The sequence below is a fragment of the Cnephaeus nilssonii genome (assembly GCF_951640355.1).
Source record: "Cnephaeus nilssonii genome assembly, chromosome: 16".
NCBI classification, from domain to species: domain Eukaryota; kingdom Metazoa; phylum Chordata; class Mammalia; order Chiroptera; family Vespertilionidae; genus Cnephaeus; species Cnephaeus nilssonii.
In genome coordinates, this window is record NC_137087.1 from 35,315,658 (window position 1) to 35,342,331 (window position 26,674).

Below are 26,674 nucleotides of genomic sequence, written 5' to 3' on the forward strand. Positions count from 1 at the left end.
CGCCCTCCTACCACCCCTTGCTGCCCCCGTCCTTCCCTCCCCCGGCGCGGTCCGGCCCTGCCCCCGCCCTCCCTCCCTCGGGCTCCCGAGGCGCTCGGGCTCCCAGCGCGGCGGCGGAGGGGGCGGGCCGCGCGGCGGCCGGTGATGTGGCGGAACTCTTTGTGCACTGCGGCAGGATACACGCTCGGCGCGGCGGCGCGGCTGCGCTCAGCTCTCTCCTCTCGGAAGCTGCAGCCATGATGGAAGTTTGAGAGTTGAGCCGCTGAGAGGCGAGGCCGGGCGCAGGCGAAGGAGATGAGAGACGGCGGCGGCCGCGGCCCAGAGCCCCTCTCAGCGCCCGTGAGCAGCCGCGGGGGCAGCGCCCTCGGCGAGCCGGCCGGCCGGCGGCGGCGGCAGCGGCAGCGGCGGCGTCCCTCGCCTCCCCTCCGTCTCCTCTTCTAACCGTGCGGCAGCCTCTTCCTCGGCTTCGGCAAGGGACGGTGGAAGCCGCGGGCTCGGGCGGGAGCCGGCAGCGGCGCGGCGGCACCTCCCGCTCCTGGAGCGGGGGGCAGAGGCGGCGGCCGCGGCGGCCGCGGCGGCAGCAGCGCCGGGGAGCGGTTCGGAGCCGCCCGTCACCATTTCCAGGGCTGGGAACGCCGGAGAGTTGGTCTCTCCCCTTCTCCTGCCTCCAACACGGCGGCGGCGGCGGCGGCACAGCCAGGGGCCCGGGCCGGTGCTGAACCTCCCCTCCGCCGCCGCCGCACCCCCCCTGGCCCGGGCTCCCGAGGCCGCCGGAGGAGGCAGCCGCTCCGAGGATTGTTCGTCTTCGCCCCATTCCGCTGCCGCCGCGGCCAGGCCTCTGGCCGCTGAAGAGAAGCAGGCCCAGCCGCTGCAACCACCCGGCAGCCGCCGCAGCAGCCATTACCCGGCTGCGGTCCAGAGCCCGGCGGCCGCCGAGCGAGGGGCCTCCGCTACCGCCAAGTCCAAAGCCATTTCCATCCTGCAGAAGAAGCCTCGCCACCAGCCGCTTCTGCCGTCTCTCTCCTCCTTCTTCTTCAGCCACCGGCTCCCAGACATGACAGCCATCATCAAGGAGATCGTTAGCAGAAACAAAAGGAGATATCAAGAGGATGGATTCGACTTAGACTTGACCTGTATCCATTTCTGCGGCGGCTCCTCTCTGCCTTTCTGTCACTCTCTCTCTTTAGAACGTGGGAGGAGACGGAGGCGAAAAATGTCCATAGTTTGGGTGACTATTGCACTGAACCCCGGTCGAATTTCTAGGAGATTATATATATATATATATATATATATATATATATATATATATATATATATTTGTGTCTCTCATGAATGCATTCAACCTAGGATGTGTTCGGCTAGACGGGACTCTTGCCTGGTTGCAAGTGTCAAGGCACCGATTGGTTTCCCAGTCTGTATCTTGGGGGTCTCTTCCCCAAAGGCTATTGTCCGTTAATACAGAAGACAGTCCGCTGTTAGGGAAGAGGGAGCTTGGGAAGCCGGTCTACTAAACGAACAGAAAAGTGGACGCGTTGAGGTTGAGCCTATTTCGATTAAATCTTGGCTGTAGGCCCTAGATCAAGGGTATAGATCAGATTAAAACGAAAATTAGTGTTGCACGTACACACATTGCATCAGAATCTTGCAGTGATTGTTCTTAGTTTCCTGGGTTGCCTTGATAGATGCTTTTAAAATGCCAGCTGTGAGCTGCTTTGCATAATTTTAGAAGCAGAATCATTTGCAGTCTGTATGGTGCTCACGTGAGGGCAAAAGTAGGGTTTGTACGTTGAAGCTAAGTTAATGACAACTTTGACCTGTATGGAGAAGTTTTGTCCTTTGAGATGGTGCCAGAATATACCTCAGAAGGTGCTCTTACTAGAGCTCTGTTACATTTGCCTTTCTCTCCTAATGGGGTGATGTAGGATAGAGCATGAAATTTGCAGTTCAAGTAGCATTTTATACTCAGTGCTCTTGTTACACCTAATAGAATGGAGATTGAGTGGTTTTTGATCCCAGATAATAATGTTGTGTAAGTTCAAGGGATTGTGTGTAGCAAATGGTGATTGCAAAGATTAAACTTAAGTTCTCACTTGAAATTTAAGTATTGTGATGCCAGAATTGCTACTCAGCCTTATTTAGGTTTCAGGCCCTCTGACATCTTTCTGTATCCCTTAAATTTACCCTGACTCGTGTAGGATGTCAAGTATAATTTACCAGCTAATAACCAGAAATGCTGGTGAGTGGATTTCTCCAGCTTCAGATGGTAGTAGGTATGTTAGCTTTTTTTGTAGTGTTAAATTTACTGAGTCAGCTTGTTGAATAAGACAGAAACCCAAGAAATTTTAACGGTGTAGTGTATAGTTTTGATTGTCTACAAGTTAAGCCTTTGTACTTAGAACAGATAGTGGTTATCAAAAGGCAGTAACCTTTGCAGTTTCAGATATAATAAGCTGGTTTTGATCAAGGATGGGGATAGAGCCCCTCCTTTTTGTAGAATGGAAAGTATCACAGGAATTGAGAGTTACTGATAGGCCAGTGTATAAGGCATGAAAAACAGAATTAAGTTATTGGTTTGAGGTGACTGAAACATTCTAATAAGGCCAAAAATATGGTGGTGTGAATTGTAGCAGTGGACAATAGTTAGTTAAAATTATTGCTTAAGTGCTAATAGAGTATTCTTAGTAAAAATGATTTTAGCAAATATCAGTAAACATTTTGCTTTACGGTAGAATGACACTAACGTGTATATGTCTTGGTAATATTGTGGGGAAGGGTTTTTTTGTTTTTTTCTAAAGAAAACATTTTATATTTGAACAAGTTATATTCCTTTGGATATGTAGTTTCACATAAATGTGCACAGCTAATTTTGCCCAAGTTTTGAAATGATAAAAGTTCTTGAAAAAATAGCTTGACAACACTCAAAATGTTAACAGTTTTCTAAGTTAAAAATAATATTGAAAAAATAATTGGAAATTTTGGAGGTTACATTAATTGAAGAACTTCATTAAGGCTGAATTTGACCCACTTGCCTAGAAATAATTAATTGTAGGAAAACTTCTGATTTGTAACATTTCAAATGTTATGTGTCATTGACAGTCATCTAGATATATAAGAACAAATTAATTGTTTAACTTAAAAAAAAACCCATTCAAAAAAACTTCTAGAATGCCTTTTGGTACACAAATCAAACTTCGTTTATGCTATTTATACTTTACCTATTTGATTTAAAATTATTAGGGTTATAAAACTAAAATGATTCTACCCGCTTTTTATATGTGAGTGGTGATTGAGGTGGTTGGCTATTTCTCCTTTCATTTCAGAGCATGTGTGCCTATATGTGTGAAATTTTCTCTAAAAATGTATGTTTAGTTATGGTATGCATAGAAAGCAGTATCAAATAGTGCATCAAATGACTAATATTTAATTTCTAGAGTTGTGGTTTTATTGAGCCAAATGTTGACATGAAAAAAACTTGCTTAGGAAAAAGTGAAGGGCTTTTTTTTTGATAGTTACACTTCCAATAATTTTGATATACAAAAACTTTGGTTTGCTTGGTTTCACTTTAGTGTTCTGTGTTTATTGTAGGGGGAAAATTAAAATGGCCATTGAAGCTTTTCTCTGACAGGTTGTAGGATCTGTTTCGACAGCTAGCCTGTTGAAAGTTAAATTCTTTTAGGAAAGTAGCAACTGGAGTATTTTAGTTGTTAGAGAAAGATTAATAATGAAGTGATTTCTCAAAGAAAAATTGAAGACCATAATTGTAAAAGATTTTTGCAAAATTGAATTATTCTAAAAATAATTTGTTGAGAGGGTTTTATTCTTAATGTTAGTCTGGAAAGTAGTGCTGAACATGAGTCTATAAACTATTTAATGTCTTTAGATTTCATGAAAACTTTAGGCTTCTGGTATTTTTATTGTCTGATAAGTTTGTGTCTTTTCAAATAGTAACCTTCATAGGAAATATTTTTAAGTTGTAGAGAGAGTAGAGTGGCTATTGAAATGAGCTGTATTATCTCTTAAGATTAGTGATTACTAAAATGACCGTATTGTGAGTTTTTTTTTTAAGATTCTACTCACAACTTTTATTTTACACTGTTATGTATCAATTTGTATTTCTTTCCTAAACAACGTAAGTGGGCCACCTAATTGCTATGTGATAATTGACAAAACTTTATTTCATATAGCTTAAGAATAAAGTGCATCTGAAAGGAGAGGAACTTACAGTTTATATGATTCAATATAAGGAAAAAGGAATTTTATTGCTGTCTACTGTAAATGTTTGCACAGTAGTTATCATCAATTCAGCTTTACATTGTTTATGATATCCTAAAATACTAAAGGAGTACTATGATAAAATATGGTGAGATATAACACCTTAATTTTAAATTTAGTTTTCCAAAGATAGAGAAAGATGCATTTGTTGTGTGTATTACCTTTTAGAATTTTAACAACATGAGAATGGTAGCTGGCAATATTTTAATTTTTATGTGGAGCAACTTATCTGCTTTTTTCTAATAACCACACATAATGTACAAACCTCTTAATGTTACAAAATTCCTTGCGTTTTGGAAGTAAAGTCTTCAATTCTTACTTTCAAGGGTTCTTATTTTGAGATTTGCCCCATTTGCTGTTTTTCATTTGGTGATAGCTTAATACTTTTAAATAATTTTTAAGGCTCTTAAGAAGTAATCACTTCAGTGACTTTTGATGGAGGAGTGTTTATTATAGGAAAATCAATTCACAAAGTTTCAACGTTAATTGACACTCAGTAAACATTCTATTTTTAAATTTTTACCTCAGCCTTTTTAGTAAGACAAAAGTACGGAAAATGTTTTTATATTAATATTACATGTGAAATCGGAGTTTGTAAAGGGAGATTTAGAAGTGTGCATGCATATAACAGTTTTTTACTTATTTGAAATATTAGGCCTTGGCTGTACTATCAGGATTTAGCTTCCAGAATATATGTTATTAATGTAGTATAAGAAATTTATTTGGTATCATTTTTTTTAAAGACTCCATTAGTTCTGAATTTTTCTATTTTGTAGAACCCTCATTCTTATTCTTTCTCTTCCCCTAACCCCCTTCTTAGATAAACTTGATTTTAAGTATAGTCATAGAATTCTTTTGTGGACTGAATTCATTAAGGAAGGTGTTAGGATTTGTTCTAAGGATAGTGATTTAAGACATTTGTATCAATTTGTGAGATTGGGGTCAGTAATGATTTCAGTAAATACCCAGTTCTGTTTTACAGTTGCTTTTTATCTGTTAGTTTTGAAATTAGTGCAGTTGCTATCAGGGATATCAGTAATGTTGAGGTTAGACTTAAGTTGGTAAGGATTTATTGAGTAAATTGATATCATAATTCTTTCATATTAGTCATATGCAGCCACATGCCTTCTTTGCTAGATGGTCAAAAGTATTTTGGTCTGTGAATAATAAGTCTCTTTGGAAGTATTGAATATATGCACTTGCTAATGTAAAATGATTTCATTTGTCAGGAAAGGTGAAATTAGTGTATTAGATTTGACTACCTATCCCCTAATTTTTTGAAAAATTTTCATTGGTTACAGATATTAGCAATTTGGTTCTTTTAATATAATTTGCACAAGAATAAAAAAAAGGTTGTTGGAAAAATATTAATATAAAAAGAATAAACATAATTTAGGGTGTGAAATAATTTTGGGTGGGAAGTTTTAATTTAATTCCAGTATAGTTAAGGCAGATACTCTTCATTTGCAACAGTTGGCAGTTAAGAGATGGGTGGATATCTTCAGATTACTAGGATTACACTTGGTGTTGAGAATATTAACAGATGGATACTGTGGCTGAACTTGTCAGCAAAAGAATATTCTTAACTTGTACATAGTGTGGAAAAGAAGACTGTATACACAGAATTTTCAAACACTTATAAGTTAGATTCACTGTCCATAAATATGAAGAGTGAATCTATATGGACAGTGGATCTCATTTATAAGTGTGTGAATATTCTGTATATACAGTTAAATAAATATAGTTAGCAAATTACCATAATATTACTTAAAAATGAACTTATTTTCTCTTTAAAGAAGAGATTACCTTGGTAGATACTGTTTTAGAATTGTCAAATAAGGTTAAATCTATTTTAAATTACATTAAAACATTGAATAGTGGTTTTATTTACACATTATGTGTACATTGTTTCATTTTAGATTTTATGGTGGCAGTATACACTCTGGAGCCAGCCTGCCTTGTGTTGGAATCCTGGCTGTGTCCCTTAGTGTCTGGATGACTTTGAATAGGTTACTTAAGCCTCTTAATCTGTAAAATAGGGATGATGGTAGCTAGTCACAAAAAGTTTTTCCCCAGTGATAAATGAGATAATGCAAGTAATTCACTTAGCATAGTACCGGCCACATTGTAAGTACTTAAATAGTAGCTGCTTCTCTTAAAAATTATAATTTCAGATTATCCATGTATTAGAAATTATTTGTATTTTCACTAATGGGAGGAGCAGTGATCATAACTGAATTGCCTCTGTTTTGGATATGTTAGAATATTAATTGATTCAAGCTCTGAGTATTTTTTAAAATAGGGAATATTCCTTTAAGAGTTCAATATATGTATATATATGTAACATGTCTGTAATTTTGCTGTTTCATCATATATAGAATATAAATCTCTGCTTACTCTACTATTGACCAAACAAGTTAATTATGCTAATCAAAAAGTATTTGCTGGCACACTAAAGTGGAAGTTTTAGGATAAAAATGTTATGATATTAAATTTTCTTTAGTGTAAAAGATAGGTCAATTAAAGTATATTTTTATTCACAGAGTAATCTGTGCCTCAAATGAAAGAAAACTTAATATATGATACAAGAGTTATCTAAACTGTTTATCAGAAAAGTCAGAAAAGGTATATTTCTTAGCACTTCTTTTTAAGCTCAGATTTTGGGGGAGTCCTGCAACTTTGAATGCCAGTTAAGTTTATTACAATACAGTTTACACTTAATCTGGCAGTGCATTAATACAGCATAGGAATTTAAATTTAGTTTTCAACTATTGTATTATTGTGTCCCATTTTCACGTTTAGTCAAGATTCTCAATATAGCCCTAACCGGTTTGGCTCAGTGGATAGAGCTTCGGCCTTCGGACTGAAGGGTTCCAGGTTCGATTCCGGTCAAGGGCATGTACCTTGGTTGCGGCACATCCCCAGTAGGGGGTGTGCAGGAGGCAGCTGATAGATGTTTCTCTCTCATCGATGTTTCTAACTCTCTGTCCCTCTCCCTTCCTCTCTGTAAAAAATCAATAAAATATATTAAAAAAGAGATTCTCAATATAATTTTAGGCCCTAGAAATTGTAAGAAATAGCTAAAGGATTTTTCTTCTTCATTTATTCTTACCTGGTATGGAGAAGATTGAATAAACTTGAGATCTGCCTAGTAAAGTCTATTATGTATCCATAAAAATAATCCCCCCCCCCCCCCCCCCCCCCGCTTTGCCTAGTCTGGTCTCCCAGCTGTATCACAGTACCTCAATATGAAGCACTTGATTATCAGGGTTTTTTTTGCTTATTTGTTTGGCATTGCAGAATGATTTGTACCCTGACTAGTTATATATTTGACTGTGTGATTTTTAACATTTTATGTGTTGTAAAAACTGGCTATATTTTGGCCCAGATCTAGGTTGTAGAATTGAACTGTGCATTTTGACATCTAGGAAAATTGAGTTGTCTAAAACACTTTCTCACTTTGTGTCTCTCTTTAATGCTACATGGACCTATGTTTTGCTTTAAATCACTACCCAAAACTTAAAGTTGACTTAGTATTTTTAAAGCCCATCAGAATAGTTTTGAACTTTATTGATTTTTGTAAATTTTCAGGCTAAAATAAAATAAGGCTCTCTCATTCTGCTATTTTTATATGTTTAATATTTCTGATCTTTTAAAGAGGATGCAATTATTTAAGATTTTAGGAAATGCATTGTGATTTGAATTAAGTATTCAAATCAGATGTATTCTTAAAATTTTAAATATAGCATGCATATTCAAAGTTGCAAACAACTGCTTTAAAATGTATGCAATTTTTTTTCCATTTAAAATGATTTTGTTCTCATGAATAAGTGAGAATCTTTGAGTGTTCTAATTACTCTGAAATGATTGAAGATTAAATAGAACTGAAAACTTTTTCTACTTTTAAAATGAAATTTGGGGGATATTACTGAGTTGGATTTTTAGGTATTTATTTTTCAAATGCATATTTATAAATTACTCTGGGGTTTTTCTGTGTGTTTTTTTTTTGGTTGTTGTTTGTTTTAGTAAAGTGAAAACAGTGCTTTGCCAGGCTTAATTTATCTGTGTTATGAAATTTAACATTTTTATTTAATTATTTAGAAACATGAAAAATGAGGATTTAAGTCAGAAGGATCTTTTTTTTTTTTAATATGTTTTTATTGATTTTTAGATAGGGAGGGAGGGAGAGATAGAAACATGGATGACAGAGACACATCCATTGGCTGCCTCCTGCATGCCCCCTACTGGGGATCAAGACCACAACCTGGGCACGTGCCCTGACCTGGAATCGAACCTGGTCCATGGGACAACAATCCACTGAACCACACCAGCTGGGCGGATCTTTTTCTTTTTAATTGATGTAACAGAATTAGCTAGCATGTACTCTGTCTTATAAATTGGTTAAATTTTTTTTTTAATCAACAAAGCCTATTATTTATTTGGGTAGAGAGAGAGAGAAATCAATTTGTTGTTCCACTCATTCATTCATCCATTGGTTGACTCTTGTATGTCCCTTGACTGGGGATCAAACCTGCAACCTTGGCATATCTAGACGATGCTCTAAACCAGTGGTCAGCAAACTCATTAGTCAACAGAGCCAAATATCATCAGTACAACGATTGAAATTTCTTTTGAGAGCTGGAAATCGACTTCTGCGCATGGGCCACGAAGTTTCAATCGCACTGTATGTGCACGCCCGCACGTGGTATTTTGTGGAAGAGCCACGCTCAAGGGGCCAAAGAGCCGCAAGTGGCTCGCGAGCCGCAGTTTGCCGACCACTGCTCTAAACAACTGAGCTACCTGGCCAGGACAACAATGCCTTTTCTTAAAAGCTGATGATCAGCTTATTTGATTTGGCAAAGGAAAAAAGAGGCAACCTAAGAAATAGGACAAGCATTACTTTCCTCTTATAGTATAGTAATTCTAGCTCTGTAGAATCAGTAATTTGTTGAAAGCTGGTAGAAGACTGAGCTAAAAGAAGGATGCAGGGTTTGGGGGCACTTGGTGCAGTACTTTTCTGATTCTGTTACATCAGTAGTTCTCAAAACTTCAGGAGTATCAGAGTAACCTGGAGGGCTTGTTACACCATAGATTACTTGTGGCACCTCCAGAGTTTGTGATTCAGTAGGTCTGGGTTGAGGCCTGAGAATTTATTTCTAACAAGTTCACAAGTGATGCTGATGCTGGTGGCTGAGGATCACACTTTGTGAACCACTGTATTTCATGATGATCTATTAACCAAATTCTTGATGTGTTACCTCCTTTAGGTTAATGGAATTTACACATATATTATCTCTTTAAATTTCTAACCCCTAAATAGTTCAGCATGATAAATATTATCCTGATTTTGTAGATGAGGCAATGCGTTTAGAAAGGCAGTATAGTTGGGTGGGAGAATAGATTTGGGAATCAGTCGGACCTAAAATCTAGCTTAAATCCTTGCTTAACCACTTTATCAATTGTGTAATAAAAGATACACTAAGCCTTACTGAACCCTAGTTTCCAGGTCTCTAAGGATTGTGGTAAAAACCCTTAATATGTGGGATGGATTTCTAGGCTTATTGGAAGTGTAGAGTAGATGTTTTCAGAAATTGAAAACTAGGGGTGGATCACCCCCTTCCACCTTGTCTGGGCATTTGTCAATGTCCAGACATTTTTGGTGGCCATAGCTGGGAGGTGGGGGGGGAAGGGGGTCAAGGGGCTAGAATCCTATTGGCATCAGTGGGTAGAGGCCAGGGATGCTGCTCAACATCTTACAATGCACAGAACAGTCCCTCCCACAACAAAGAATTTTATCTGGCCCAAAATGCCAATACTGCTGTGGCTGAGAAACCCTGGTTTAAAGGTATAAAGTGTCTGGTATATAAGAAGTATAATATTCAATAAAAGTCAGTATCTTTGCCCTTAGGTTGTGGTATTTAAGGTCAAATTGCTAATAAATGATGGAGTTAGGCTTTTACCATCAAGGTTATCTGATTGCTGCTAGACCAGTATTCTTTATAATAAGAACTTGGTCCACAAAAGATATCTCTGCTAATAAAAAAAGATGTATTTGAAGAAGGCTCATATGTTATTAGGCTGATTGTGAAATTGTTGCTTATAAATTCTATTAGAAAAGGCTGAAGATATTTTCAATAAACATGTATAAGTGTAATGCACTGGAAGGATGCATCATAGAACTGCTCTAACAAGATGCATATGCTTCATTTAAAAAAGGCATTAACTTTTTTTATATTGCCAGTAGTTTTTAAAGTAATCTTTACTTGTTTCCTTTAATTATGTAGTTGTTGGGAGATACTTTGCTCCCAGTATATTTGTTTTTTTGTTATTGTTTAATGCATTTTTTAAACTTAAACTTTCCTTTATTCTAAAGCTGCTTTTGTTACAGTCAGATATAGTGAAATTAAATGCACTGATGTAAAATGCCAAAATTTGACAAGTTATAAAAACTTCTCATATCTTTCCAGGTAAAGAAAGTAAGGTTGACTCTAAGACTCGCTGATGCATGTGCTACATTCTTTTCTCTCAGCCTGTTGAATTAATGTGCTTTATCTAAATTAAAAACTTGCATTAATGTGAAGTTTTTGGAAAAGTTCAGGACAGAGTCTTAGATTAGTTCAGATATAATAAGGTGCCAAGGGAGTAACTTAGTGGATTCTTAAATTTTTTTTTGCTTTGTTTTGTTTTTAGGGCAGACAAACATAATTACGAAAGTGTTCTAGGAATAGATGGTTTGCCATGATTTTTTTTTTGTTTGCTTGATTTTACAATTTATTTTTCCTGTCATTTTGTACAAGCAGAGTAAAATGTCAAGGCCTAATATAAAAATTCTTATGAAATTTAAGTTTTGACTGAGTGTTATGATTTTTTGAAATTACAAGAGCTATTCAGAGATACTGATAAATATTTTAAGTTTTTTCATTTCAAGACACATGATTAGCTTATGGTATTTATTTCAGCATATGAATAAAAAGCTCCATTTGCTTACTGTACTTAAAATTTCTTTTATGAAAACATAATTAAAGAGAACTTAAAACAAATTTACCCATTGTACTATTTCTCTGCAACTTCATGCTTCCATATTAGCTTCTTGTTTTGTTCAAATGTATCTATTTTAAAATGTAATTTATTCTAGTGAACTTAAAGGATGTGTGTTTGAACAACTTCCAGAGCACCTCATAATTGCCTGAAGTAATGATTTTTAAATGGTAAAGTCATCAAAAATATTTATTTCCCTGTAGTTATACATTAACCTTGTTTCCAGTATTGAACTAATTATATATATATTTGCTATTCTCTTATTTATTTTTTCAGAGTGGATTTAAGAGGGCCAATATATTTCTAAATATTAAGAAAGATTTTCATGATTTTGATCCATAAAATCATAATCTGGGAGGGATGGGAAGAGATTCACCAAAGAACTTATATGCAAGGAAAAAAAAAAATCTGTTACACACACACAAAAATAGCTGAAGTGTTAGAGCCTTGAAGCTTTATTTACTTATAGGGAAATTACTGCATATTTAAAATTTAAGCATATTTTACTTAAGTGAGATGAAATAAAATTTGGAATTAAAGTGGATATAGAAGTTATTTGGATAAACTATATCACATCATCTTATACTAAAGTAGCTATAATGCATTGCTTTTCTGTCTTTAAAAAGAAAAGGATATGACTCATGATGTTACTGTTCCCTGGAGCATATTTTGAGTGATATAATATATATTTGCATAGTTACCTCAGTAATTGGTGATATTAACTGATGAAGGTTTGCTGTATATTTGCATTTATGATCAATATTAATTTTTGTGGTCAAAATTGCATGTTATGTCTGGTACTATTTGTGTCACATATTAAAAAATTTAAAAAGGGTAATAATTTTAACTATATTAGTTAAAAGATAATTCTTTTTTAAAAAAATAGGTTTTTATTGATTTCAGAGAGAGGAAGGGAGAGGGAGATGAGATAGAAACATCAATGATGAGAATCATTGATCTGCTGTCTCTTGCATGCCCCCTACTGGGGATCAAGCCTGCAACCCAGGCATATGCCCTGGCTCAAATCAAACAGTGACCTGATGGTTCATAGGTAGATGCTCAACCACTGAGCCACACTGGCCAGGCAAATTATACTTCTTTCTCAATGAATTTATTCATGTAGTTAGAATAAAAAATATTGAGGAAGAAACAAATTCTTTCTTTTTAAAACAGAATTACTTGTTAGAGTAACATTTTCCAAATGAAGAAAAATTGTTTCAATTTTTAAACAAGGAAATTTTGATCTAGATGTGGTATATACCTTCTTGATGTTAAAGAAAACACTGTGAAGGCAAAAATATTTTTTTAGTGCATGCAAATATGTTTTTTATTTTTTTAATTTAAAGGGAATCATTCTATTTTATTTATTTATTTAATTGACTTTTTACAGAAAGGAAGGGAGAGGGATAGAGAGCTAGAAACATCGATGAGAGAGAAACATCGATCGGCTGCCTCCTGCACATGCCCTACTTGGGGATGTGCCCGCAACCAAGGTACATGCCCTTGACTGGAATTGAACCTGGGACCCTTCAGTCTGCAGGCTGATGCTCTATCCACTGAGCCAAACTGGTTAGGGCGCAAATAGGTTTTTTGAACATACGAGAAGCAATCTAATATCTGAATAGTTTTCATAGATTAGTTGTAGGAAATCTATATAAAAGAAATAATTTAGTCACTGAAAGTGTACAATCTTGCATATCTAGGTTTTGTCCAAGGTAATCAAGATTATTTATAATACTGTAAAATAGCTAAGGTGCTCATTATTAAGGTTGTTTTGGATTCTTTTTAATATTGAAAAGGTCACACAGATTGTGATTATTGTGTAGTGTCCAAGAACTAAGGCTTGCCATCTGTTACTTAAATATAGGGAAAAGTTAGGAAAATCTAGTGATATAAGTGGTTTTGACACTTCTATTTTTGGAATTATCTATTAATTATGAGTTTTAAAGACTAATGTCAAAATTGTAAGCTTTTACAAAAATGAAAATGGTTATGCTGCTGTTTACATTTTTCTACTAAAATACAAAGATACTGGTTGGGAACTAATCATATAATGAAAGTTTGTCTTTTATTAATTTACTTTATGAGATTGTTTTGATACTTAAATAGAAACATCATGTTTTAATTTGATATTAAAATTTACAAGGCTATGATAGTTTTAAACTGTAGTTTTCTTAACAGTTTTATATATAGGAATTCATTATTATAAAACTTAATCAGGCAACTGCCTTAAATATTCCTTAAAGATTTGCTTTAAATATTTTTCAGGCTCTTTTTCTTTTCCTACAACTCAGTTTTTGTCTGTATGCTAGTAAATGAGTTTCCCCATTTAAAATTTTGCTGTTGCATTTTGAGCCACTACAAAATTTGTTTCTATAACTTAATTTCGTTTTACTCCCAGGCACTTGGTATTGCCAAGTCTTTGAACTTGCATATCAGGCTTAATAAGATCTGATTAATTAATCTACTTTGTTTTATTTATTGTTAACGTGTTTTTTTTTAATTGAGAATTTTGTTTTCATGCCACATGATTGATATGATCAGATATAATATTTCAGTTTAGATATGATTTTGAATTTATGTTCTCAAATGCAACTTCGTTTCTGGGGCCTGTATTTTTTTTATAAGAAACATCTTGCCAACTTCAAATTAATGTCCGATGAAAGTGGATTATTTTACTAACATCAGTTTATAGCATTTGTTTAGGCCTGAATTGTAGGCCATGAAAAGAATGATACCTTTTTGGATAGACAGATAATATGTACATAAATTATATATCTTACATTAAGAGAGGCACACATGTAGCTCAGATTTTTACTCAAATATTAAAAGTTTAAAAGTCTTTACCTATTTACTTAATAGTATACAAAGGGTGTGGTGTTAAAAGAGCTCCTTTTCCTTGTTTTCATTTCTGTCCGTTTTATCTATTGGTATTTTTGTCTTTCTGTATGTTAAATGTTGTTTTTTAAGTTTGTTTACGGGTTGAAAAAGTTGACTTCTTAATTTTTTTTCTTTTACATTTCAGCATAATTATTTTCTAAGATTTTTAGTGTGTTCTCCTTTGAATATGAAGATTCTACAACTAACCATGATTAGTAATTGTGTTTTTTCCCCCCAATTACAAGAATTGGGTTCATACTAAAATGGTGTCTCTTCAGAAATAAGCAGTTATAGGTGGCTGATTAAAATGGAGTTTTATCTGTTTAAACCAAGAAATATAGACTCATATCTGTTATATTTTAAAATTGCATATTATTAAATTTTTTAAAAAATATATTTTTACTGATTTTGGAGAGGAAGAGAGAGATAGAAATATCAATGATGAGAGATAATAATTGATCAGCTGCCCCCTGCATGCCCCCTACTGGGGACCGAGCTTGCAACCCAGTCATGTGCCCTTGATCGGAATCGAACCTGGGACCCTTGAGTCCGCAAGCCGATGCTCTATACACTGAGCCAAACTGGCTAGGGCTATTAAATTTTAAAACAGGAATTTTAACTAGTGTTTTAGTGTATGTAATTTCAGATATTTTGATAACCACTTATTCAAGTGATTATAAAGTTGATACAGTGATTAAAATACCTTCAGTGAGAATATGAATCATATTTTCAATGTTAGAACAAGGCAGTTTCAAAATCAGTAATTTGACTGCACCAATATAGTAATGAATGTCATTATGTATGCCTTCATATTTTAAAATCCACAAGTATTTCTAGTTCATATTGTTCTTATCCAGATTAAAATACTGCATGCACTTAGGCAAAACTATTTTTGCCAATTGTGAAAAAAAAAAGCAAATCCTTTCCAAATGATTTTTTGTCTTAAGGTACAGAATAGAGAGACTTGATTTTATATTAAAGCTAATATAAAAGGAAGCTGTGTAACACACACTTATTTGGAGCTTTTCCCCATAAAGTAGTTCAAATGAACAGGGCTTTCTTTGAAACATAAATTTGATTGTTAGAAGTAAATTTAAAAAAATTTGCAGTTTTGGCTTAATGGGAAAAAGAAAGCCAACTTGCCAGAGACATTTATATTAGAACCTTGTTTTCTTAGTACCTTGTGTATAGTAGTTTTTGAATATTAGAAAATTAGTTCATGGTTGTATCTAAAAGATTGATGCAGTTGGAAATCTTGTAATCTTTTATTTTTCAGAATGCAATTTGCTAATATTGAATGAATTTACCATTGAATATTACTAGGCCTTTGTTCTCAGATTAGTGACAGATCCCTTAGCTTCTTCTGTTCCTTAACTGTTTGAATGTCTTTTTTTTTTTCTGTGAAAGTTAATGTTTTTTCACTTTATCTATAGACTAGCTAAAATTTAGTGTTTTAGGTTGTCACTTCTGGTAAAATAAATAAAAGCATGGCTTTTATAATAGAATGATATTACAGTAGTAACATAAATCTAACATTAAATATAAAGATTAGAGTTAAAAGATACCCCCTTATGTTCTTTATAGTAATGCTGGACCAATATTATAATTTTAACTTTTATAATCTTTTGTATGCTTATTCTGATTTTTGCTGTAGAAAATTAGAGTTATCATTTGGCTTAGTTCAAGTGTATAATGTTGACAAGTATGTCTAATGCATGTGGTTGAGCTGATAATCTTTTTGGTAGTTGTTATATAAGTTATAGCCGTATTTTTGATTTGTTATTGGTAGTCAATCTTAGATGTTTTTTAGTGGGAGCAAAACGGTAGAGAGGGGTGTGTGTGTGTATTTTAACAGCAGCAGAGTTCTGAAACAGGAAATCAGTCTTATCATATTCATCCAGAGACCTAGGAAGAAGGTAATTGTTTGGTATACTCGTTAAAACCAGTTAGTTGGGCAACCTAAATATTTAGAAGTTCTCAGATGTAGCCTGAGTTGTGGATATAATATTTTAGTATTAATAACTCTCAAGAAAAATTGATTAAATTAACTGAAGGGACTAATAATGCCTCAGCTAATACACTAAAAAATTGTACGTTGGATTATAGAGTATTGCTAGCATTATCAGTTACTTGGTGTAAGATATTTTTCAGTGATTAATTTGCTTCAATTTAAATAAAGTTCAGAGTGCCATTATTGTTCTTTTAAAAAAGAATTTTTTTTAACTCGGTGTAATTTTACTATATCTGGTTTGAAATGCTTTCAAAATGATTCTTAAATTTAAACAATTCATTAGAAAAAAGTTAATTCTATTTCAAATGTTTGTTATTAGAAATTATCTTTCCCTGTTTGTTAATGTACATATGTGCATAATTACATACTTTTAATCAGTATTTTTCTAATGTTCTGTGAGCTTTTTTCCCCACAAACTTTCATCTGTCAGTGGGTATTTATTTTTAAAGCTATATGGGTAATATTTCATCAGGCTAACTATTATGCTTTGTGTAGGGCACTGTGTTAGGATTTTCTTCATTTTTTTCTTTTATAAACAGCACTGTTGTGAATATCTTTGTATAGTTTACTTTTGTCTGTTTTTTTAGAGGATAATATTAGAGTGGGATTGTTGGATTAAAAGGTACAATATTTCATAGCTCTTTACCACAGGTTGTAGATTTCTTTTTTTAAAAAGTATATTTTTATTGACTTCAGAGAGGAAGGGAAAGAGAGATAGAAATAGCAATGATGAGAGAGAATCGCTGATTGGCTGCCTCCTGCACACCCCCTACTGGGGATGGAGCCCGCAACCCGGGCATGTGCCCTTGACCAGAATCCAACCTGGGACCCTTCAGTCCACAGGCCGATGCTCTATCCACTGAGCCAAACGGGCTAGGGCATAGGTTGTAGATTTCTTGTCAAACGAACCAATTTATAGTGTTGCTTAATAGGATTACTAGAAATTCTTGCTGTTTTCCTTTAGAAAGTGAGGTCTAGATTTCTTTTTCAAAGCAACAACGTGTAAACATTTCAGTCAAGACGGGTTGTTATAAACATGTAAAAGAAAGTTGTGAGGTTTGGATTGTTTGGAGAAGTAGAAAACTTCAGTAGAGTTCATAAATTATTTGGCAGTAAGTTTTCCTTTCTGTGTTGGCACAGCAAGCAGGTAATTTAAAAAGTGTTAAAAAGAGCCTGGCCGATGTGGCTCCATGGTTGAGCATCGACCTATGAACAAGGAGATCACACAGTTCGATGCCCGGTTGCAGGCTCGATCGCCAATAGGCGGCATTCAGGAGGTGGCTAATGGATGGTTCTCTCTCATCATTGATGTTTCTATCTCACTTCCTCTCCCTTCCTCTCTAAAAACCAATAAAAATATCTTAAATAAATAAAAAAACTTAAAAAATTTAAAAAATGGGATATTTACTTTAAAAAGTGTTCAAAAAAACTAAAATTTCTGCTAAAGTGAATTTAACTTAATATATTGGAATTCTTTTTATAATTTATAAAAACACTGTTTTGAGTTTTGTAATGAGACATTTCAACTAAAAAAGGACAATTCTAACTCATGCAATCTCAGATAATCCTTATTTACACTTATAAAGCCCTTTCATTTTTATGGATTTAAAGATCGTTCCAGATATCCCATTTGATCCCTAAAACAGCCAGTGAAGAAGTTACAGCTAGTGTTGTTATCATTATTTTATAGAAATCTAAAACAAAAGTATGTGAGGCCCAGAGATATTGAGTAACTTAACCTGAAGTTAGGCTTTTAAGGTACAAAGCTGAGAATAAAATTATGTTAGTGATGATATGCATTACTGCTTAGTACAAGGTCTGACATTTAGTAAATATTTTAAATGTTCCTGTTATATCTGGCCATTCTTTATTTTTAAAATCCCTATTTTTGGGAGCATTCTTCTTAATATTTCTGTAGTTCAAGCTTTTTGTACCCTTTCATTTTAGAAAATAAGATTTTAAGCTGCGTTAATTTGGTATGTACAGGAATGATTATATGCCTTATATAATAGGGCAAATTATTATTAAATAATGAACAATTAGCACTTTATCAACTGGAAAATTAGAGGAACTCCTATTTCTGCTTTTCTCCCAGTATGAATCTTCAATTTAGAAACCAGATCTAAACATTTACCACACTTAATAGGGAAAAATAAAATCTAGTAAGAAATAAAGTCTTTCATTTAAATGAGAAAGTCATTCAAGTCCAGAGAGTGGCTAGTATTTAAAGCATAATTTGATTAGAAGAGATAATGTGGATATAACTGTGACATCCTTGGAAAGTATTTGTTAAATTTAAACTTGTTAAAATTTTTTGAGAGAAATGTAAACATAGTTTAATTTCCTTTAACCTGGCCTTAAGTGTCTGCTGGTTGAGAGCACTGATGGAAAGCAGGGGAAATCTTCAGAAATTCTTGGAAAATAAAATTAAATGAAGTATTGGTATTTGCTAACTTGCTTTGATTCTTGTTTTCTCTTCAAGTCTGACTTTATTCTTTCACTCTTTTAAAAAAATATATATTTTTTTGATTTCAGAGAGGAAGTGAGAGAGAGAGAGACAGAGACAGAGAGAGAGACAGGAGAGAGAGAGACAGACAGACACATCAATGATGAGAGAGAATGATTGGTTGGCTGCCTCCTGCACGATCATTGAGCGCGCAATCCGGGCATGTGCTCTGATTGGAATTGAACAGTCACCTCCTAGTTCATAGATCGATGCTCAACACTGAGCCACACTTGCTGGGCTCTTTCTTCACTCTTGCTGCTGTTTTTAGTTCAGTGTTCCCCTGGTGAACCAGACAACTTTAGATTTGCTTTTGATGCATTTTAATCACTACCTCTCTAAATCTGTTTATCACTTTCTATTTGGCCAGTCATGTTCTGTGTATGTTATAGCTTCATGTTGTTACTATAACTTGCAGTTAACTAGAATTTTAAGAAAAGTTTGTTATGTGATCTATGGAAATTATTTTCCTTAAAATAATTATGAGAGGGGGGAAAAAGGCAGTTTTTGTTTTGTGTCCTAGCATTGCATTTTAGTTTATAACTTGTTTAGGGATAAGCATATCTGTGTATTATACAGAGTACAACAAAGGAACTGTTCACAACTGCTTTACTTTCAGTAATCATAATTAAAATAAGATTTAGTCATAGATGAAAATTTCATATTAAACACTACTTCTTATTCAAAAGTATATCCAGTAAGTGCTGGTTAAGGCTGTTCTGTATTACAAATCATTTTGCTCTCAGTCTTACTTGATTTAAAATGTCTAAAAACATGTCATAAAAATTTTAATGAATGGGGAAGCAAAACAGTTATGTTAGAGATTTTGTTTATTGGTATAATACTTGGCATAAGAAATATTTGCCTCAACATTCAGCACTCATTAGTTGCTGACATCAGTTTTGGAAACCATTTTTGTCTCTTAAATAAGATTTTAAGTTTTAACATTTGATTGGTAAATCACTTTCATTTTTGCCTGCTTTCTTGAAAATTTTACATTTTCATTAATGATTTGGAAATATAAAATAATTATAATCTTATGTGAGGCACCATGGTAAAAAAGTTTGGGCTTTGTAATTATGTACATAATGGGTTTGAATCATAACATTACTTATTGGCTTTGGGATCGTGGGCAGTTACCCAAACTTTTTGACCCTCAGAATTTTGTCATCTATGAAATGGTAATATTGCTTCATAGGATTGTTAGGATTATATGAGAATTTATTTGGCATACTGTCTGGCACATGTTCTTTCTAGTTTATGATGGATGCCAAAATCTTGGGTAAAATCTTAAACTCTATAAATAAGGAAGGTGAGAATCTGAAGCAAATGAAACCTTAAAAAGACTGAATTCCTAGATTTCTCTTTAAAGAAAGGATTTGATAGTTACCCTGCAGGAGATTGCAGGGAAATGGATTGTTCCTCTGCAAGAGACTGCCAGGGTGATGCAGGCCTTTGACTCCTCATTTCCTGACTAAATTGAATTCCCTGCCATGGCATCCTTAAACTAGACCTAATCTTCTGCCAGTCCTGCTCCTAATTGTCTACCAGTCCTGCTGCCTTCTCCATAAAGCTTCATGTGTGAGCTGCAATGGACTGCTCACTTTTTTTGATTATTTTACGTATTTCCATATCTGCTCTATACTCTGCTTGGAGTGTTGTAATTGCTCTCCTTCTGTCTACTGTCTGACTTCTTAAGGATTATCTAACGTGTTACCTACTTTGTGAAACTTTATCTCTGCCCCTACAGAATTCTGTTTTCTCTAGCTCTTAAAACATCTTGATATGTACATAATAGGGTCTTTGGCACAGTTGTAGGTCTCTGTGTCTGTGTTCTCGGATAAAATAAGTAACTCCTTGAGTGCAGTAGTCTTTACTTAACTTTAAATTCTCAGTGCCCCTTCCAGTGTTCCATATGTGTTTGAGTGGTTAAGTGAATAAAGGAGGAGGCCAATTGAGTTTACTTTAATGAGTACTTAACATTCCCATTTATGTATAGTTATAGACAAATAGTTTTCTTAATTAAGTTAACTGAGTTTTTTGCAAACTTATTTATTAGTATTCATAGTGCAAGAATAAATTTGAATTTAGTCCTGCTTAAAATGACTGCATTTAAAGGGGTTTTAGCCCTAACTGATTTGGCTCAGTGGATAGAGCGTCAGCCTGTGGACTGAAAGGTCCCAGGTTTGATTCCGGTCAAGGGCATGTACCTTGGTTGCGGGCACATCCCCAGTAGGAGGTGTGCAGGAGGCGGCTGATGGATATTTCTCTCTCATCGATGTTTCTTTCTTTTTTTTCTTTTTTAAAATATATTTTATTGACTTTTTACAGAGAGGAAGGGAGAAGGATAGAGAGTTAGAAACATCGATGAGAGAGAAAACATCGATCAGCTGCCTCCTGCACACCTCCCACTGGGGATGTGCCTGCAACCAAGGTATATGCCCTTGACTGGAATCGAACCTGGGACCTTAAAGTCCGCAGGCTGACCTGACTCTCTATCCACTGAGCCAAACCGGTTAGGGCACTCTCATTGATGTTTCTGACTCTCTGTCCCTCTCCCTTTCTCTCTGTAAAAAATCAATAAAATATATTTTTTTAAAAAGGGGGTTTTTATACTTCTGTGCTTTTTTTATAAAGTTAAAATCAGCATTCTCACTGAAATCAATGGTTAGGCTAGGTAAGTTTGTTGGTAGAAGTAATTATTATTTAATAAGAAATAGTTCTCTTGTATTAGGAAAACTTGCATGATTTGAATGGATATTTTTGACTAAAATGTATTTAAAATTTTATAAATAGGAATTTCAGATTGATGGTAGCTCCCACTGCTTTGGTTTTCTCCTTCTGCCTCACTTTCTTCTTTTACCATCACATTTTCTTGTCCTGGCCAGGTAGCTCAGTTGGTTAGTGTGTTATCCCCATACACTAAGGTTACGGGTTTGATCCCCTGGCAGGGTACATAGAAGAATCAACCAATGAATGCATAAATAAGTGGAACAACAAGTCGATGTTTCTCTCCCCCCCCTTCCTCTCTCTCAAATCTATAATAATAAAAATGTATTTTAACAAAGCCCCACATTTTTTTATGTTTGTGCTCCAAGATACAGTTGAAAAGAAAATGAATACATTTTCAGGAATTGTACTGCAATAGGCTTGATTTGAACCTCTATTCTCTTCTGCTTTTTTCCCCCCTCATGAATGGACATAATGCCCTAAAACATGTCAATAATTGACCAAGAGGTACATTTTAGGTGGGTCTACTTTATTATATGAGAACTAGAGGCCCAGTGCATGGATTTGTGCACCGATGGGGGGGGTCCCTCGGCCTGGCCTGCGGGGATCGGGCCGAAACCGGCTCTCCAACATCCCCCGGGTGGTCCCGGATTGCGAGAGGGCAGTTCTTGGGTGATGCACCCTGGAATTGGGCTCCCTCCTCTCTGATTTTGGGTGTGTCACCTGAGAACTGCAGCTGCCAAGTCACCACAGCTTGGCAGCACCTGTGTTGAGCGTCTGCCCCCCTGGTGGTCAGTGTGTGTCATAGCAACCCATCGGCTGGTCGCTTAGGCTTTTATATACTAGTACATATATATAAAAGCCTAAACAACTGTTACGACTGGTCACTATGACGCACACTGGCCACCAGGGGGCAAACACTCAATGCAGGAGCTACCCCCTGGTGGTCAGTGCGCTCCCACAGTCAACCTCCCGTGGCTGGCCAACCTCCCGCGGTCCCTCCCCCCTGCTGGACTGTCCCGATTGGCCCCGATCGATTGGCCCTGATCGCCGGCCAGGCCAAGGAACCCTACCTGTGCACGAATTTGTGCACCGGGCCTCTAGTATATAGATAATAGATGATAGCTAATATTTATGATGTTAAAAATGATCATCCTAATAGTTTTCTTTTAGGAATTTTTACAGAAGAACCCTTTGAAATTTGGGGTGGTTTTATGTATCTTAAAGTGGCAAGAATTGTTCCTGGCACATAGGAAATGTTATTTAAATCATAGATACTATTATTATTATAATTTTTTGGGGTAGAAATTCAGCATTTAAAAAAACTACATACAGAGATGATTCCTAGTCATACAGGCCAAGACAGTATTTTCTCATGATACTTAGTAAATAGACTTGGAGATAATTATAAAAGAAACACAATTTTAAACATCTATTACAGAAACAGTGCAGGTGCATTGTTCCCAAAATAGAAAATACAAAAATTAGAAAAAATACTCTCACCACCTAGAGATTATTACTTTTAGTACCTTAGTCTGTAATCTTTTTGTGTACATATAACTATTTGGATATATATATTTTTTACATTTTTTTCCCCTTTTATCTTTTACCAGGATGGATCTCATTGTACTTCTCTTTTACAACTCTCCCCCCACCCATAAATGTCTACTTATTAATTTCAGTGATTTTCATTTCCTCCAATACCCAGATTATATTCAAATTTCTCTAGTTGGCTCAAAAATGTCCTTTATGGCTGGTTTGCTAAAACAGTACCCATAACAGCATTGTACCTGTGAACTTGGCTGTTAGACCCTTTAAGTTTTTTAAAATATATGTGTAAATATTTCTTTACCCAAAAAGAAAATGTTATTTCTTTTATAAAATATTTTTTTCCAAAACATAATGTATACACTGTTGTGCACATTTTTTTCTTAGTCTGTAAATCTATCCAACCAGTACGTAGTAATCACATGAATAGAACATTGATTACACATACAACCTTTTCTTAATTATCAAAATAAAAGCTTTCAGTAATTTGATAATTATCTTTGGTTTGAAAATAATAGTGAAATCAGCTTAATAATGTGAGTACAGCAAGCAGAAAGTAAAAAAGAAAAATCTAGAAAAGGGCACTGAATATGGTGAATTTTGAAATGCATTTGGAAGATGAATGGGTCCAGAAGTAGGTGGGTGGAGAACTTTAGAGATGGTCTTGAAGGGAGGCTTTAGGCAGATTAATTTGGCTCATCTGAAAGATTACAGTCAGGAAATCATGGGATTAGAGAGGATTGATAGAGCTCAAGAAGAAATGAGCGCTGGTATGATGGACACAATGCATAGAAATGTAGATTGTTGGTAGTTTTTTATAGTTTGATATAAGTTATTCTTAAGTGTAGATGTTTGTTGTTATGCCAACTGTAGTGTGTAACAAGGGACTAGAATAGGCATGCTAAATATTGATTACCTTGATAGGAAATGAGAGTAAGTTTTTATCCCAGTTCAGTATTATCAAGTCATAACATGAAGGGTGAGGAGATCTTAATGGTTGTCTCAGTGTAATCATGTGGAATAGGAAATTGAAGTCTAAAAGGGTTAAGTGACTTGTCCAAATTATATGTCTTAAATCTGATGTCCTAATTCTTAATTGTATCCACTTTTCTCTATACATGGTGTCTTATAATCAGGAAAATTGGAGGTTGTGTAAATTTTTGTTGTCTTGTTTTTAATTGGCTTTTTGGTTTTTGTACCAAGACATTTAGTATTTGTGATTTATAAAGTCTGAGGTTTTTGTTTTCCATGTATATCTAAACACTATAGAATGGGAGCTACCTTTTACCTTAGGTACATTTTCAATGTACTAAGTAGAGGGATTTTAAAATTATTTTGCCAAATAATTTTGAGGATTTTTAAAAAGGATGTATTTAACTAATGATAGTTTATAGATAAATAAATTTGACAATTTTCATTAGCAAAGCTGTAGTGTGGAAAGCTTTCCAGATAATGTTTTAAATGTGTACATGTACTTTTCATTGTTCCACATTTCAGGTATTTTCTTAACTTAAGTACTCAGATATTTATCCAAACATTATTGCTATGGGGTTTCCTGCAGAAAGACTTGAAGGTGTATACAGGAACAATATTGATGATGTAGTAAGGTAAGAACTCTTAATTTTTAATTTTGAATATTGCTATATTAATGTATTTCCATTTAGAAAATATTTCTAAACCACCGAAAAAGATGTGCTTTGGCATGTAAACTTGATTTGGATATTATGTTGGTGTTCTATAACTATTTTTTTAATATGTCTAATGGGCCTCAATAGGATACAATTCATTTGAATTTGATAAGAACGAACTTTTTACTTAATCAGGTGTATGTGCTATGCTTTTGTGGACTCTACAAAGTGCCCTTCAGTAGGTTAATGCCTGGATTCATTACACTGTAATTTTTATTTATTTATTTTTTATATTACAATTGGGGGTTTGGCTTAAAATTCTTGAGTGCATTTATTCACTTAAATATATTTATCCTAAGGTATATATCACCAATACCATGTAGTTTTACATATAGTAGTTTATAATGGGTCATAAGTGTACCAAGCACCTGAAAAAGTATTTGGTGCAAAGGGTCTAGAAAAAAATTGCTGGGCATACCAAGACTGACTTTGTCCATTTTATAATTTTGCATAATTTTCTTAGTGTTATTATCATTCAGCTCAGAACAAGGACGAATGGAAAGGCCCATTTAATTAATTTTAATGTGTTTATGACCTAACGGTACATGGTATATTTTATGAGAGAAGGAATTTGTATCTGCTGTGTAAATAGTCAATATATTTTCTGATGTCAATGCAAAAATCTGTTATGAAGAAATTAACTGCAAAATATTACTAGAAACAATAATGGCTTTTAAAAGTTAAAATTTGGGTTATTCTTAAAGATTTTCAATTTAAATATTTGATGGTTATGAGAATTAAATGTTATAATTAGTTGTAAAGCACTTTTAAAGGATTGTGCAATTATAATTCTTTTTATAATAGTTGTCTAAGTACATAAGCTTACCTATACCCTTATATGAGCTAGCTATAAGTTGGAACCAAAGTATATTAATATTTCTGCAGTACTGAATTGTGTCCAGTTGGGTTTTTGTAGTGTTTACATTGTGTTCAGAATTAAATTTCAGTTTCTACAAAAACTACAAAAGAACCCAAAACTATTTTCTTTGTGGTTTCTGTTAGAGTATAGGTATCATACATGAGGCTGTCAGAAGTACTATTTAAGAAACTGAAAAGAGGGAAATGAACTTGCCCTTTTCATAGGCAAGACACAGGGGAAGGATGCTTAACATTGAAGCAGTTTGATCTGGCTTAGTCAGTGATAACACATCAAGAGAAAATGCAATGGGTGGTAGAAAAAAGGACGAGCAAAGTACATTTTTGATTGAGAGATGGAGAATCTGGGAATTGGGCAGTGCAGTCACCAGACAAGTATTCTCTGTTGTGCAGGAGTATTTATCAGGCCTCTTTATGGCTTAGATGAACTATCTCATAAGATGATCTACACATTACTACAATTCTGTATTCAACCAAATAATGATTCAACCAAGTCAGATTAGTGCTCATACTGGGAAAAAGTAAAGATGAGTTCTGTGATCATTGTGAGGATATTTTTGTGGTAATCTGGTGTGCTAGTTTTTTCGTTGTTCTCTTCTGAATGTGAATTAATATCTTTTGACTGAGTTAGTCACTGAGGCTAAATGATTCTTTTAGGTTACTGATAAAGTCATACGTTTGATTATCAGACCTTAAATTGTAATAACTTCACCAAGAAAATACTATGCTGGGAAGTATTTTGATCTTTGATTTTTTGACTTCATAACCACTGCTTTTATGCTTCTGAATTTAGATTCACACTTTTAGTTTGTGTAACCAAAGTTGAAGTTTATTCTATCTGCTTTAATGTATCTAGTTTATTTTATCTAGCTTTTAACTTTTTCAAATCTGTTATTCTTAAAAATGTTTTTTGTATATGGTTGGTTATGTAGCCAATGGTTGCTTTAGCTGACTATCTTGTCACCTAATGGTAATGGTAATGGTAATAGCATATGAAAAATGAATTATTAACTGAGTGTAATAGTTGCGCTGTGCATATTTTTGTTTAGTCTTTATTTTAATTTGGGGGATACATGCCTAGTAAGGCTTCGTTGGCTTCAGTTGCTTAACCCCTCCCACCCCAAACTC

General features: G+C 34.9%; 1 protein-coding gene across 1 annotated transcript in view; it reads left to right on the plus strand.

Moving 5' to 3' along the window:
- Positions 1-343: 343 nt before the first annotated feature.
- Positions 344-26,674, plus strand: part of PTEN (phosphatase and tensin homolog) — a gene marked incomplete at its 5' end in the record, with an annotated part of 80,685 nt that continues 54,354 nt past the window's right edge. The window contains 2 exons of the mRNA XM_079793263.1: positions 344-1,133; positions 24,505-24,589. Coding sequence (XP_079649389.1) covers positions 344-1,133; positions 24,505-24,589 — 875 coding nt within the window. The remainder of the gene's footprint in view (positions 1,134-24,504; positions 24,590-26,674) is intronic.